This window comes from Ceratotherium simum, chromosome 11 (genome assembly GCF_057802395.1).
Source record: "Ceratotherium simum simum isolate JZ-2026a chromosome 11, ASM5780239v1, whole genome shotgun sequence".
Classification (NCBI taxonomy): domain Eukaryota; kingdom Metazoa; phylum Chordata; class Mammalia; order Perissodactyla; family Rhinocerotidae; genus Ceratotherium; species Ceratotherium simum.
The window spans coordinates 22,556,362-22,571,640 of record NC_141910.1 but is presented as its reverse complement, the minus strand read 5'-3'; the positions used below and the strand labels follow the sequence as shown (position 1 = coordinate 22,571,640).

At 38.3% G+C, this 15,279-nt stretch overlaps 1 protein-coding gene across 5 annotated transcripts in view; it reads left to right on the top strand.

The window, feature by feature from the left end:
* EHBP1 (EH domain binding protein 1) overlaps positions 1 to 15,279 on the top strand; it is a 345,468-nt gene that overhangs the window by 53,078 nt on the left and 277,111 nt on the right. For all 5 annotated transcript variants that reach the window (XM_087436678.1, XM_087436679.1, XM_014791477.2 and 2 more), the window contains exon 3: positions 12,893 to 12,950. In XM_087436678.1, coding sequence (XP_087292804.1) covers positions 12,893 to 12,950 — 58 coding nt within the window. The remainder of the gene's footprint in view (positions 1 to 12,892; positions 12,951 to 15,279) is intronic.

Below are 15,279 nucleotides of genomic sequence, written 5' to 3'. Positions count from 1 at the left end.
TAAAATTTGCCATTTTGAAAGTGTACAATTCAGTGGTTTTTATTGTTTTCACAAAGTTGTACAACTCTCATCACTGTCTAATTCAGCATATTTTCATCACCCAAAAAAAGAAATCCTGTTGCTGTTAGTAGTCATTCCCCATCTTTGTTCCCCCCTGCCAGCCTCTGGCAACCATGTATCTGCTTTTGTCTCTATGGATTTGTCTATTATGGACATTTCATATAAATAAAATAATACCATAAGTGGCCTTTTGTGTCTAGCTTCTTTCCCTTATAATGTTTTCAGGGTTCATCCATGTTGTAACTTGTATCAGAATGTCGTTTCTTTTTACGGCTGAATAATATTCCATTGTTTGGATATACCACGTTTTGTTTATCTGTTGATCAGTTGATGGACATTTGAGTTGTTTTCATCTTTTGGCTATTATGGATAATGCTGCTATGAACATTCAGGTACAAGTTTTTGAGTATATACCTGGGAGTGAAATTACTGGATCACATGGTAACTCTATGTTTAACTTTTTGAGGAACTGCCAAACTGTTTTCCACTGCAGCTGTACCTTTTTAGAATCCCACCAGCATTGTGTGAGGGTTCCAATTTCATCTTATCTTCACTAACACTTGTTATTATCTCTTTTCAATTATAGCCTTCCTGGTGGATGTGAAGTGGTATTTCATTGTTCAACAACATACTTTCAACTGATTTTTTTTTTTTTTTTTTTTACATTTTTGATTTCAGACTTTATCTACTAGCTTTTTCATATGGTAGGTGAGGATTTAGCTGTCTTACTACTTCCTCCCTGAAGCACACTTACCCTTCCCTTTCCCCATCCTTCCCATTCTCCAGTCAGCTCTACCAGAACTAGATCAGAATTCATTATGACTTAGTATTGTTTGCAGCTAAGCCCGCTATGGTATTACCATCACATTTCCTTTCTTTTGATTTTTCTTGCATTAAAAATTACTTTTGGGGCTGGCCCAGTGGTGTAGTGGTTAAGTTAGCGTGCTCCGCTTCAATGGCCCGGGGTTCGCGGGTTTGGATCCCAGGCATGGACCTACGCGCTGCTTATCAAGCCATGCTGTGGCAGGCGTTCCACCTATAAACTAGAGGAAGATCAGCACAGTTGTTAGCTCATGGTCAATCTTCCTCAGCAAAAAGAGGAGGATTGGCAACAGATGTTAGCTGAGGACTAACCTTCCTCACCAAAAATAAAGTAATTTTTTTTTCTGCCTTTTCTCCCCTGTGTATCTGTCATTATTATTCCTAAACTTTTCTATCAGCCTCTCAAAATCCATTTCAAAACAGTTAAACATTGGTGATTCATCAGTTCCTTTTTCCCCTGGAGCCCTCCAGTGTCCTGCTCCAGTTTGGAATGGTTTCTTTCTAGGCCTGTAGCATAGGTGACATCCTGGGATCATTTTTTGCTGTCATCCTGGGGGATTAGTCAGATATTTAACTTCTGGATTGGTCTAAATTTCTTGTCTTTTCTTTCCCTTTTAACATCTCTTACTTTATTCTAGATATGGAAGATTTCCTCAACTTTATCTTGCAACTTTTCAATTTTTGCTTTCCTAAATGAAAAATAATGACATAATTTCCAGAATGCTTTTTTATTCTTTAAATATCTCTTTTGTGCTTTTCACAATATCTTTTATATTTCTAAGGATATTAGTGATAATGTCTTTGGTTTCCTTCAAGTACCTTTTTTTCTGCTTCTTAGCCACTTGCCATTTATATTAGAAACTTTCCTCAGATGATCCTTCATTGTCTGTTCACATTTAAGAAGGTGGCTGTACAAAGCTATTTGGAAGATCTGTGCATATTGTCAGGTCAGGGGAAAATCCCCTTTTACCCTCCTGGTGTTCTTATGGCTGAACTAATAATAAAATTCACACGAGACCAGATTAACAGAAGAAAAACCCAGTTTAATATGTATGTATTGGAGATCATAGAGAAATGATGCTCAGAGAGCGAACAAAGCAAACAGTATATGTATCTTTTACACAAAGAAACAATAAACTTGTAAAGAATGACAGGACAAAGAAACTTAGATTTGAGGTATGTAATTAGTAAGGAATTTAAGCAGAGTTTAGGCTTGAGGTCGTAAATTAGCAAGGTTTGTTTATGCAGGCTTCTTGGTCCTGAATTCCCTAGCTCTAGTGATAAGGATGCAGGGAGGGGCTGGCCCCCTTGCCAGTGGTTAAGTTTAGTGCTCTCCGCTTTGGCGGCCTGGGTTTGGTTCCTGGGCACAGACCTACACCACTCATTGGTGGCCATGCTGTAGCAGCGACTCACATGTAAGATAGAGGAAGATTGGCATGGATGTTAGCTCAGGGCAAATATTTCTCAAGCAAAAAGGGGAAGATTGGCACAGATGTTAGCTCAGGGTGAACCTTCCTCAACCAAAAAAAAAAAAAAAGGTGCAAGAAGAGCACCGTTCTCGTGGGACATTTATTTCCTGCTTTCAGGGGGAGCAGACACAGGAGGGTCAGAATGCCCTTTTTGCTTCTCAAGTAGCTTTAATTCAAAATAATTAATATACTGTTGTGGAATATTTTGGGGTAACCTGCCCTGGGCCCCAAAAATATACATAGGATGGTTGCTAACATTATTTGAGAATTTGTTGAAAAACAGGCACTAAGCTAAGCACTTTACTTGCATTATCTTAACTGATCTTTGTATTGGTCTTATGAGGTTTTAATTTCACAGATGAGGAGCCTTTTGAGGCTTAGATGATACAACCAGAAGAAGGGAACCAGGATTCAAACCCAGATCTGTCTGTCTTCATATGATTCTTTTATCCATCATATTCTGTTTCCCTGCTTCCCTCCCAATAAATGCTTTGTGAATACCAGGAAATCTCTTGAGAACCTTCAAGTCAGATGGAAACAAGACAGACGAAAATAATGATTCAAAGACACAATTGCAGCAATTACAGAAGAGTGTTGAGAGGAAATGGTGAATATTTTTGTTTAGGAAGGCTGGGGAATGGTCTGAGTGATATATTCTTTTTTTTCTGCTAACCTCAATTCCAAGGAGCCAGGTATATAACTTGGGAATTCTAATATTTCTGTGATACATGAGGCTTATTCCAATGGGACTTGAAAAAAAGAAGTAAATAATATGCTAAATTAAAGGAAGTATTATGGGTGATTCTATAAAACAATAAAGAAGCTAGGAAGTATTATTTGGGAAGACCAATATTATACACGTGATACAGCAGTGATTGATTATAATGCTATTTGTTTCAGAAATATCTTTATATTAAAAAATTGTAAACCCTTTATAGTACTGATTACTACAGTAAATAGTACAGTATGTATTTTTTTGATGGCCTATCAAAAAGTACACTCAGCTCAAGAATGCCAAACTACTTCCTCAGTTTGAATGATGCTGTCCCTAAATGCTTAGATATAAGCATTAGAAATACCCGTCAGCGAAAGTCCATATGCATTTTTTTGTGTGTGTGTGTGAGGAAAATCAGCCCTGAGCTAACATCCATGCCAATCCTCCCCCCGGCTTTTTGTTTTCTGAGGAAGACTGGCCCTGAGCTAACATCCGTGCTGATCTTCCTCCACTTTATGTGGGATGCCGCCACAGCATGACCTGACAAGCGGTGCATCAGTGGGCGCCTGGGATCCGAACCCAGGCCGCCAGCAGCGGAGCGTGCGCACTTAACCGCTACGCCACCAGGCTGGCCCCCACCAGTTAAATTTGTTTTCTTTTTTGTGAGGAAGATCAGTCCTGAGCTAACATCCATGCCAATCCTCTTTTTGCTGAGGAAGACCGACCCTAAGCTAACAGCTATTGCCAATCCTCCTCCTTTTTTTTTTTCCCCCTTTTTCTCCCCAAACCCCCAGTAGATAGTTGCATGTCATAGTTGCACATCCTTCTAGTTGCTGTATGTGGGACACCGCCTCAGCGTGGCCGGACAAGCGGTGCCTCGGTGTGCGCCCGGGATCTGAACCTGGGCCGCCAGTAGCGGAGCCCGTGCACTTCACCGCTAAGCCACAGGGCTGGCCTCACCAGTTAAATATTTTTAACCAAAAGCAATCGCTGTGTGAAAATACTTTAGAGATGATAGGAAGATGCAAAATATAATTTAAAAATAAGCATAAAGTATTTTTAAGTGACAAAAATTTATCTCTCATTATTAGAACTGTCCTTTCGTTTTTATACAAAAGAAATGTATCCTATGTATGTGTACTGGTCTTGTGTAATTTTTTTCTATTGAATTAATTATGATAGCTTGCTAAATAACTCTTGTGAAGTAAGCATAAAGGAGTATAATTAACTGGAGCTACAGCAGTGACAGTACAAAAGGAGGCAGATGTACCTACTGAAGGATAAAAATAATTACTTGAGAAATAGTAGAGTATTTCTGTGATAAGATAATTTTCCCCCTTTTATTTCAATATTCACAGCATCCCACCATGAAATGTTCACTTATGGCTAAGAGCCCTTTCCCCTAAAAGGAGTAACCTTGTTATTTAGTGAAGTGCTTGTTCACATTAACTTCAGGGTTAATATTTTGAGCTCTTTTTTTTCTTATTATAGGCATATCCTTATTCTGCAGTGAGAGGAATATGTTGTACTTTTTGTGTTCTAAAGACTTATGGAGGGCTGGCCCCGTGGCTCAGCGGTTAAGTGCGTGTGCTCCACTGCTGGCGGCCCGGGTTCGGATCCCAGGTGCGCAGCAACGCACCGCTTCTCCGGCCATGCTGAGGCCACGTCCCACATACAGCAACTAGAAGGATGTGCAGCTATGACATACAACTATCTACTGGGGCTTTGGGGGAAAAAATAAATAAATAAATAAAATTATAAAGACTTATGGTTTCTTATTTTTAATTTAGGAAAAGCTCAGAGGCTTAAATATTAATTACTAAGTTTTGAGATATAGCCATCTTTTATCTGTGGAAACATTGCATTTCATATAAGTGAAAACCAATAGGACATAAAAGGTTGAATTTCGTCTTAGCACTTTTCGGTGTAAGCTTCTCCAAGACAGCAACTGTTTTATTGTTATATATGTGTGTGTTTTTTATTTACTGAATTTTCTAGAACGTTGAGAGGTTACTGTAGCAGACACACCCAGAAATCAAAGTGGCTTAACCTAATAAAAATTTATGTCTTGCTCACTTCTCAGTCTAGAGAGAGTGTTCCAGGTTGAGGGGCCTTCCATGTGGTCATTCGGGGGCCCATACACTTTTTATCTTATGACTCTGCCCTCCTCTGTGTTCTAGAATCCTCTCCATTCAACTGGTGTGGAGAAGGCATGCTTATTTATTATCCATTTTACTCCAGAAGTGACACCAGTCACTTCTCACATTCCAGTGGTAAGAAGTATCATGTGGCTCCTCTCAGTGTCAACATGGTGGTGGTGGTGGTGGTGCCAGGGTAGGGTGGGGATGAAGGGCTTCTTGCAATACCTCCCAGGAATAACACTATGCTTTGGACAGGGAGCATGAATCTTTGGTGGTCAGTTTACTGCTCTCCTAAAAAATATTACTTCCGCTTTCATAATATTGTTCAAAGGTGACAATATTAGCTACCTCTAGGTTGTCAGAAGACAGGAGCAAGTGACTCTGTGCGGCAATTCTTTACCCTCTTCCTGAATTTCTCATTTCATTTTAAGCCACCAAATATTTAACCAGTTAGAGTCATTTAATCCTACAGTCACTGAACCATAGTGTTTTGGAACTAGCTGAGGTCTTAGTGCAGTCTCTTTATTTGATAAATTAGAGAATAGGCTCAGAGAAATGGAGAGACATTCTTAAGGTCGTTCCCTGCCAGAATTAGGAAAACGAGTTTCCTAACCTCCAGTCTAGTATTCTCTCCTCTGTACTATGTTGTCTTTGAAGGATCTTCTTTTACAAATTTATATCTCTTAAATTAATACAAATTGTTTCCCCAGATTTCTTTCCTTTTAATACCCTCTGCGAAGATACCCAGGACAAAGGAAAATTTTAATTGATGTAGAGGAGAATGAGTGATCCAAAAAGCATTTGTCAGTAGTTTGTTATCGCTCAGGCCTGTAGTGTAAAGCTGTGTAGACTTTACATGCCCAAGGAAGAATGGGCCAGGAATTGGAAGGGCTGCAGATAAAGGAGAGGAGGATGCCAGAAGCAAGTGGCACCTATTTCAAAATTTTGCCTAGAGCCAGTTCAGACCTTGGGGAACATTTATGTTAAGACAAAGGACACACCTCCTCCGCTTCTACTTAGAAACAAATTACTTCAGCTGTCTGAGAGCTCTTTAAATTCAGTGACATTTTAAAAATTATTTAACTCTGTTCATACTTAATTCAAAACTTAAAAGTGTTGTTTTATTTTAAGTAACTTCTCCCCACATTTGAATAACTCCCTGACATAAAGTGATAAAAATTAATTGCAGAAAAGTATATTCTTAAAATGATATATAATTTTACTTCCTGATAGTAAGCATAGTTAGCATTTTCAGATATTTCCTCCTGGTGTCTTCTTTTATTATATAGTATAGGAAAAAAAATTAAAACCTATTTTTTTCTTTTTATTTATTTATTTTTTTGTGTGAGGAAGATCAGCCCTGTGCTAACATCTGCCAATCCTCCTCTATTTTTGCTGAGGAAAACTGACCCTGGGCTAACATCCGTGCCCATCTTCCTCCACTTTATATGGGACGCCACCACAGCATGGCTTGCCAAGCAGTGCGTCGGTGCGCGCCCGGGATCCGACCCGGCGAACCCTAGGCGGCTGCAGCGGAGCACGTGCACTTAACCACTTGCGCCACCGGGCCGGTCCCCAAAAATTAAAATCTATATTGAATAAACTTAATGTAAAATCCCAAGCATTGTCCCATGCTTGTAAATGTTCTTAGAAAATATTTTTAATGGCTCTGTAATTGTTTAGTAGACAGATGTACCGTAATTAGTCACTCATCTTTTGTCGGACTTTATATTTAAACTGTTGTAAATTATAGTTTTTTTACAAATTCTAAATTAAGTAATCTCAGCGGTTAGGCAGGTTCTTTTTGTCAGTGTGCATATTTCCCAAGATATTTATGAATAGATCCTTCTCTGTATAAGATCTTTTTGTCTTCTTTGTGCTCCCCAAGGTTGTGTCTGGACTAGGGTAGTTGGTTAAACTGTTTGTCTTCCCACTAGATTGTAAACTTCAAGGCTTGTCTGCTTTCATCTTTGTATCTTTGTTGCTCAGCATAGTGCCAGTAACATCATGAACGTTCAATAAAATATTTGTTGAATGCTTATTATGATTCTGGAAGGTGGTAAGACTGGTTTTCATGTGACAGTTTTGGATTTTTTCCTCAACTCACACATGAGACACACATGAGAGTGGAAAGGACTGAGTCTAAATTTAAGCCAGAAATGTTTTTCTTTAAACTTACCTTGATACACAGTAGCTCACTTATGGCAAAGAGGAGGGCACAAAATTGAGCTGCAGACCAGAGAAAGATACAGTTTCCTGCTTTATAATGTAGTTCATTGTAGCTCTCTCATCCTTTCCTTTTTCCACTCCTTTTCCCTCCCCTCCTACTCTCTAGAATTCAGCATCAGGACCACAGTTTGAGACAAGTCTTGCCACCTTCAGATTCAATTTCTTCCTGTTTTTTTTTTCGTGTGTGTGAGGAGGACTAGCCCTGAGCTAACATTCGATGCCAATTCTCCCCTTTTTTTCTTGAGGAAGAGTGGGCCTGAGCTAACATCCATGCCCATCTTCCTCTACTTTATATGGGACGCCACCACAGCATGGCTTACCAAGCGGTGCATCAGTGTGCGCCTGGGGTCCGAACCTGCGAACCCCGGGCCACTGAAGTGGAGCGTGCGCACTTAACCGCTTGCGCCACTGGGCAGACCCCTCAATTTCTTCCTTTTTAAGGACTCTTAAGGGTAGGATAGAAGATGTTAAATCTTCTTTTTATTTTATTTTATTTTGTTATTATTTATTATGTTACCCTTCTTTTTATTTTATTATTATTTCTTTTTGCTGAGGAAGCTTCGTCCTGAGCTAACATCTGCTGCCAATCTTCCTCTTTTTGTATGTGAGCCACCACCACAGCATGGTCACTGACAGACCAGTGGTGTAGGTCTGTGCCTGGGAACCAAACTTGGGCTGCCAAGGTGGAACGTGCTGAACTTAACCACTAGGCCACTGGGGCTGGCCCAATTAAATTTTTGTTTTTAAATGTAAAGTTTTCTTCCCTGAATAAGCATAACAAAAGGCTTCACATTTTCCAATGGAACCCCTAGATAGATTTTATAGAAAGCGTCTGTGTATATATTTTATGTGTGTATATAAAATGTTTGTATATTTAAATATCTATATATATGTATGTGTATTTATATACCTGTGTATGTGTTATGTGTAGGGCTGCCTGGTCACTTAGGTGATGGGATAGAAATGTTAAATATGTGATTGTTGAATTCTCTCTGGAATCTGGGCTGATTAGGTTGTCTTGACTATTTTGATAGAAAGTTGTATAATGATAGATTCTTTGGTAGTTGGATAAAACTCTCACAGTTGCTTTGTCCCTAGCCTTTTGGGAGCAAATAAGTAAATATTTAATGATTCTTTTGTAGTACAGCACAGATGCTTAAGATATTAATTGTGGTCAGCTAATTGTGTGATTATTAGTACTCTTCTATTGAGAACAATAACTCACAGCACAGTTCTTTATTTTAGAACTCTCTGCTTCATTTTGCTCTGGATAACGTAAAGATGGACTGATTTCTAGTGAAGACATTTAAAAAATCAGACGTGACTTAGAATCACAGAAAAGTTTATCTGTCTCTGGAGGCGTTCTTAAATAAGTCATTTGTGTTCTATTTCATTCTTGGAACTTCAGGCACATAGATTAGGAGACCACTCTTCCTGATTTTTTATGGTAAAAGGCTTCCCTATTCTTTTTTTTTGCCCTGAGCTAACATCTGATGCCAATTGTCCTCTTTTTTTGCTGAGGAAGATTGGCCCTGAGCTAACATCTGTGCCCATCTTCCTCTACTTTATATGGGATGTTGCCGCAGCATGGCTTGACAAGCAGTGCGTCAGTGCGCGCCTGGGATCCGAACCTGTGAATCCTGGGCCTCCGAAGCAGAGTGCGCACACTTAACCCCTTGCACCACCTGGCTAGCCCTGAGGCTTCCCTATTCTGAAGCACTGAGATCAGAATGGGTTGAGGGGAGGGAGGTGCTGAGAAGCTGAGTTAGCAGTGCAGGTGCACTAGGACGATGTTGTGGAGGGGAGACACCCTCGCTGCCATCACAGCTAATGCCTCACTAGTGTTGCAGATCGGAGTTGTGGGGATTGCTTATCACTCTCCCTCTTAAATACAGAGGTTCTCAACTTTGGTTGCCTATTAGAATCACCTGTGGAATTTTTAAAAATCTGCACACCAGACCAATTAAATCAGATTCTCCAGAGGTGGAACCTAGGCATCACTATTTTTTAAAGCTTCCTAGGAGGTTCCAATGTGCAGCCAAGGTGAGGATCCTTGCAAAGCTCCAATAAGCTGCAGAGAGGATGTATTATATAGCTTTTGGCTTTAGTTGGACCTCATCAATTATAATTAACCAACTGGGAATTCTTGGATAGAACTTAATGTTCATTTCAGTAGCAAATGTTCACTGAGCCTCAACCTTGTACCAGATTCTTATTAGTTGCTACAAATGCAAAGACAAATGAGATATGGTTGATAAAGGAGCACAGTCTAGTGGGGGAGTTAGAAATAATAACAAATAATGTAATATGGGGCATATAGAATATTAAAATAGAGATGTGTCTAGAGTATTATTGGAAATACAGTAGAAGGAGCAGTTAACTCTGAGATTTGGGATATGGGGTGGGGTGGGAATGAAATGAGAAATGGTCAAGGTTTCAGAGAGGAAGTGATGAATTAAGAGTTTATCAGGGAGAATAGGGGAGAAAAGAGGAAGTTAAAAAAAAGGTTATAACATTCAAAAATGTGAAGAAATTGAATAAATGCTCAGGGATTGGTTGGAAAGCAAGATGCCTACGAGATATTTGCAGGTTAGTCAGGTGGTGAAGTGCCTTATAAACCATGTTCAGGAATATGAATGTTATCATGCATGCCAGGGTGTCACAGGGTCAAATGCATACTGGTTCTAGACAGATCATCTTCAAGAGTGAAGCTAGTCAGGTGTGAAAGCAGTTGGTGGTGTTGGAGGCTCTAGTAATCTGGGCAGCATGGACCTTGTTTAAAGACATTTAAGTAAGAAATGTTATTTCAATCTAAAATAAAATGGAATACTATTTATCAAATCTGTCAAATTCAACCTGCAAGTGCCAGTTTGTAGTACCTTCAGTATAAGAGCCCAGTATAGGATAATAAACAAGGAAAAGGTGTAAGTTTTGGTAGCATTTCTAAAGAGGTACTGTAGAAATATAATTAAGAGTTGAGATTGGGCTGGGGATGTGGAGATGAGAACTAATGAAAAGATTATTGTGGTAATCTAGGTAAAATGTTCCAGCAAGCCACTAATGCTTTCAAACAAGGTAGCTTACCCTTGTTGGCTACTCAGTCCCTCTACTCTTAAGCTGTCATCTTTGATCATACCTTCTTCCCATCTCCATCTATCATATCGTCATACTGCTCCCCATCCTCACTGTCGTTTGTCCTATTCTACTTCTCTGTGTGTTGAACAAGGTTTTGTTTGTTTCTCCATTGGTATGGATTCTTAGATTAACACTCTGATGTTTCATAGAAACTTTCTTCTATTTCACCTGTAATTTACTTTATCTGGCTACAGCTTCCAACATCTCATGCTGGAAAGATTCACCAAAACAACCTACTGGTTTTAGTTTACAATTGTCTTTAAAGCCTGACACTCGACAATAACTAGGCTTAATCTTGAATGGAGAGCCACCATTTTTCTATTTATACCATGCTGGTTACTGTCACCATCAGAAACATCGTGCGTTTGTTTAGATGGCTCCTTAGTCAAATAGTTTCATTACCGGAACCTTCCTCTTGTTTTTTGTCTAGCTTTTCTTCAGGTTCTCCCACCTAAAGTCAACAAGCATTAACATTTTACCATGTTTATATTGCTTCTCGCATCCTGCTCCTTCCCTTATTTAGCTGGGATCTATACATTGTAAGGTGGTTTAGTAGTTAAGAATTGGCAAACTCACTGCTGAGGCCCTGGTTCGTTTCCTGGTCGGGGAACCACACCACCTATCTATTGGTTGTCATGCTGTGGCGGCTGTGTGTTGCTGTGGTGCTGAAAGCTATGCCGCTGGTATTTCAAACACCAGCAGGGTCACCCATGGTGGACAGGTTTCAGCGGAGCTTCCAGACTAAGACAGACTAGGAAGAAGGACCTGGCCACCTACTTCCAAAAAAATTGGCCATGAAAACCCAATGAATAGCAGCGGAGCATTGTCTGATAGAGCTCCGGAAGGTGACAGGATGGTGCAAAAAGACCAGTAGGGTTCCGCTGTGCTGTACACAATGTCGTTAGGAGTTGGAATCGTCTCCATGGCGCTAACAGTGGCACTAACAAAAAATACCTTGTACATGCTTAGTCTTTGTATGTCTAAAACCATTTCTTAAATGGTAGTTTCATCAGTCTAAAACTTGAGGGTGGCAGCTATTTTCCCTTAGTGCTTGAAGATCATTAGCTTCATATATATATGTATTTAATTAAATGAAATAGGAGGACAGGTCATCTGCTGATAGTGAAGGATTCCAGAGTAAAATGAAGGAGACATAGAAAGTGGTGAAGGTCACTGAGATGAGTGTATCATTCATTACTTAGTTTAAAAGCTTTTATCTAAGATTTTTTTAAAATAAAATTTAAGGGCCGGCCCTGTGGCTTAGCCGTTGGGTGTGTGCACTCCGCTGCTGGTGACCCGGGTTCGGATCCAGGGCGCGCACCGACACACCGCTTTTCTGGCCATGCTGGGGCCGCGTCCCACATAGAGCAACTAGAAGGATGTGCAACCATGACATACAACTATCTACGGGGGCTTTGGGGAAAAAAAAAAAGGAGGAGGATTGGCAATAGATGTTGGCTCGGAGCCCGTCTTCTTCAGCAAAAAGAGGAGGATTAGCATGAATGTTGGCTCAGGGCTGATCTTCCGCACAAATAAATAAATAAATAAATAAAAACTGTTTAAAAAAAATTTAAGTAAAATAACTGATAATCATAGTCTTGATGTTTTCCCTAAGGATTAAAGAGAACTTAGTTGTATTAGCTGAAAATGAAAGTTTTTTTTAAAACTTCATATAAGCAGAAGATGAAGAAGAGAAATCTGAGAGTTAGAAGACCCGTATTTCAGTTTTGGTTAACTTTGCCAGTTTTTTAAGCTTATAAAATAGGAATAATAGTATTTACCTTGCCTATTTTTCAGTACTGTATTGTTTTTATGCAGATAGTTGAGATGATCGATTATAAAAATGTTTGAAAACCATAGGCGTTGTTCATAATATAGAGAGATGTAAAAGTAGTAAAAAACCCATAGGTTTAAAATTATTTTGAAAGTGTGATTTTTATGCTTATTTTCTCCAAGATAAAGTGCATATTGTGTTAGAAGTGTAATATTAATTTTTGGAGAAGATGTATGTGTGCTTTTCTTTTTAAAATAGTCACCAATTCTAAGTATTTTATTTTACTTGGTTTGTCCCAATGAATTAACTTGCTAAAGTATTTTTAGGAAACAACATGTGGATGAAATATTAGTTGTTTATATTAGATCACATCTCTGTTCAACATCTACTGTATTTGAATAATTTACAGAGCTTTATTGTAAAAGTAACTGCTCTATGTAGTCTAAAGCTGATGACATTTTTATCCTTTTAAAGGCACTAGAACTAGACTTTATTAATTTAATTTAAGATAACTTAAATTGTACTTAATCTTTTTCCTGTTTGGCAGGCAACCAGATAAACTGGTGGTAGTTTGGACAAGAAGAAGCCGAAGGAAGTCTTCTAAGGTTTGTCTGTTTTCTAAATTTCTTTCCTAAATGTTGAATTTAAATTTTAGTCAAATTATTAAGTTTCTCTGGTCCCAGTATAGAATATTTTAAAATTTTACTTGATATTTGGGTTATTTCTGATTATTTAATTTGCTAAAATGATTATCAGGCACTGTCATTTTGATACTGCAGTTCTTAATGTGGGAGCCAGATACTTGTGTTTTGATCTTGGATTGGTAGCCTTGAGTAACATAATAGTTATTTAAGTTCTTTGTACTCAAGTATCATGAATTAATGATTAAATAGGTACCACTTACAAAATTGTGCCTAGGATTACTTTATTCAGATTCCAAGAACATGAGGTTTAGGGCACACTTAAGGAGTGATGAGTTATCTGAGTCCATTGCTGGAATGCAGAAGGGGAGGAGTTGGATTTTTCAAAGGTTTTAATTTTTTATACTTATGGCTTTGTTTGTGAGGAGTAGAATAGAATTTTTTTTTTCTTTTTTTGCTGAGGAAGATTCACCCTGAGCTAACATCTGTTGCCAATCTTCCTGTTTTTGCTTGAGGGAGATTGGCCCTGAGCTAACATCTGTGCCAGTCTTCCTCTTTTTTGTATGCCACTGGCTGCCACAGCATGGCCACTGATGAATGGTGTAGGTCCATGCCCGAGAACTGAACCCAGGCTGCCAAAGTGGAGCACGCTGAACTTAACCATTAGGCCATGGGGCTGGCCCCCATTTTTAACTTTTAAGTGTACTCCCGTCAGCAATATAGGAAAGGTCCAGTTGCTTCACATCATGAATGGCATTTTCTGCAAAGCATACATTTATAGTTTTGGGGCTTTATGTTTTGGACCTGTAGTATTTTCGTATCTTTTATATATGAGACGGTGTTCTGAAAATAGACTTAGAGTCTTCTGTCAGTTTTGCCGAGTGAGTCTTAAGCTTTTGTGGAGAGGAACTGTATGTCATCCACTAAGTATGATAGATGAATATGATTATAACTGTAAACATTAGAAATAGACGCTAAATGTTTTTGGCTATCAACAGAAAGTGATTCTCTTTTAATAGATACTAATTATTTTCTTAAAAAAAAAAGAAACACAATGAAATACTTTAGATTATAGGTCAATTCGGAATATCCATATTTGAAGTTAAATATGCTTTTTTATTTAATTGCATTTCTGAAAGTCAAATAATTTTTCTTTTAGGTCCAGATTCTCTTTCATATTGTATCAGATTGATTGAATCCACATGGTGAAATGCAAACATATGAGGCTACAGATTGATATTTTTCAGAATGCAATATATTCTAGAAGGAATTATTTCTTGTTAGACTAGTTTTCCAGTTGTGATGCTTTTAGTATTTCAGATCCCTTCTGGATATTTTAGAATCCTTGTATTTTCTCTTAAAACATTATAGATATACTTCTTTTGAAAAATTTATGAGAATCCACAATGTTTTAAACTTATTACAGGATATACATAGTATGTTCATGTATATGTGAAATGACATTTTGTAAATTGTGCAGAACAGCTAAATAAGGACATAAAAATAAGTTCCAGAAACTATGAAAGAAATAATTATAATATTATTGTAAAAGTTAAGCAAATAACTTTTTTTTTTAAATCTTGAAAAACTTGAGATCTATGACATTTTGGAATTCTTAAAAAAAATCTTGTCCCCAGCTATTGTTTTTTTTTTTTTTTTTTTTTTAAAGATTTTATTTATTTTATTTTTTCCCCCCAAAGCCCCAGTGGATAGTTGTATGTCGTAGCTGCACATCCTTCTAGTTGCTGTATGCGGGACTCGGCCTCAGGATGAACGGAGAAGTGGTGCCTCGATGCGCACCCGGGATCCGAACCCGGGCCACCAGCATCGCAGCGCGCGCACTTAACCACCAAGCCACAGGGCCGGCCCCCCAGCTATTGTTTTTTAGATTAGCTATCAGTTATATTAAATCCAAAGGCTAGAACCATTTTTTTCTTCTGAAACACTCTTCTGTTTTCTGATGTGTCTTCCTTTAAAATATACATTATTTGCTGCTAAGTCCCATTGAAATCACTTAGGGGCAAACGGTTCTCTGCTACCATTGACCAGAAAATACTCTAGTTTAACTATGTTTTTGGAAAGAGTAATTTTTTTTTTTTTTATCATCTGTATGGTTTACTATTTATCTTTCCTGATTCTGAGTAGATCTACCTTTTTTTATATTGGTGGATTGAAATTTATAACTGACACCCAGATAACTGTCAGATTAGATAGTAAAATAATAAGGCATGTTGCCTTTTTAATTTAAAGTTTAGTTCACAGTTTATTGCTCACTTTCTTTGGGTACATGTAT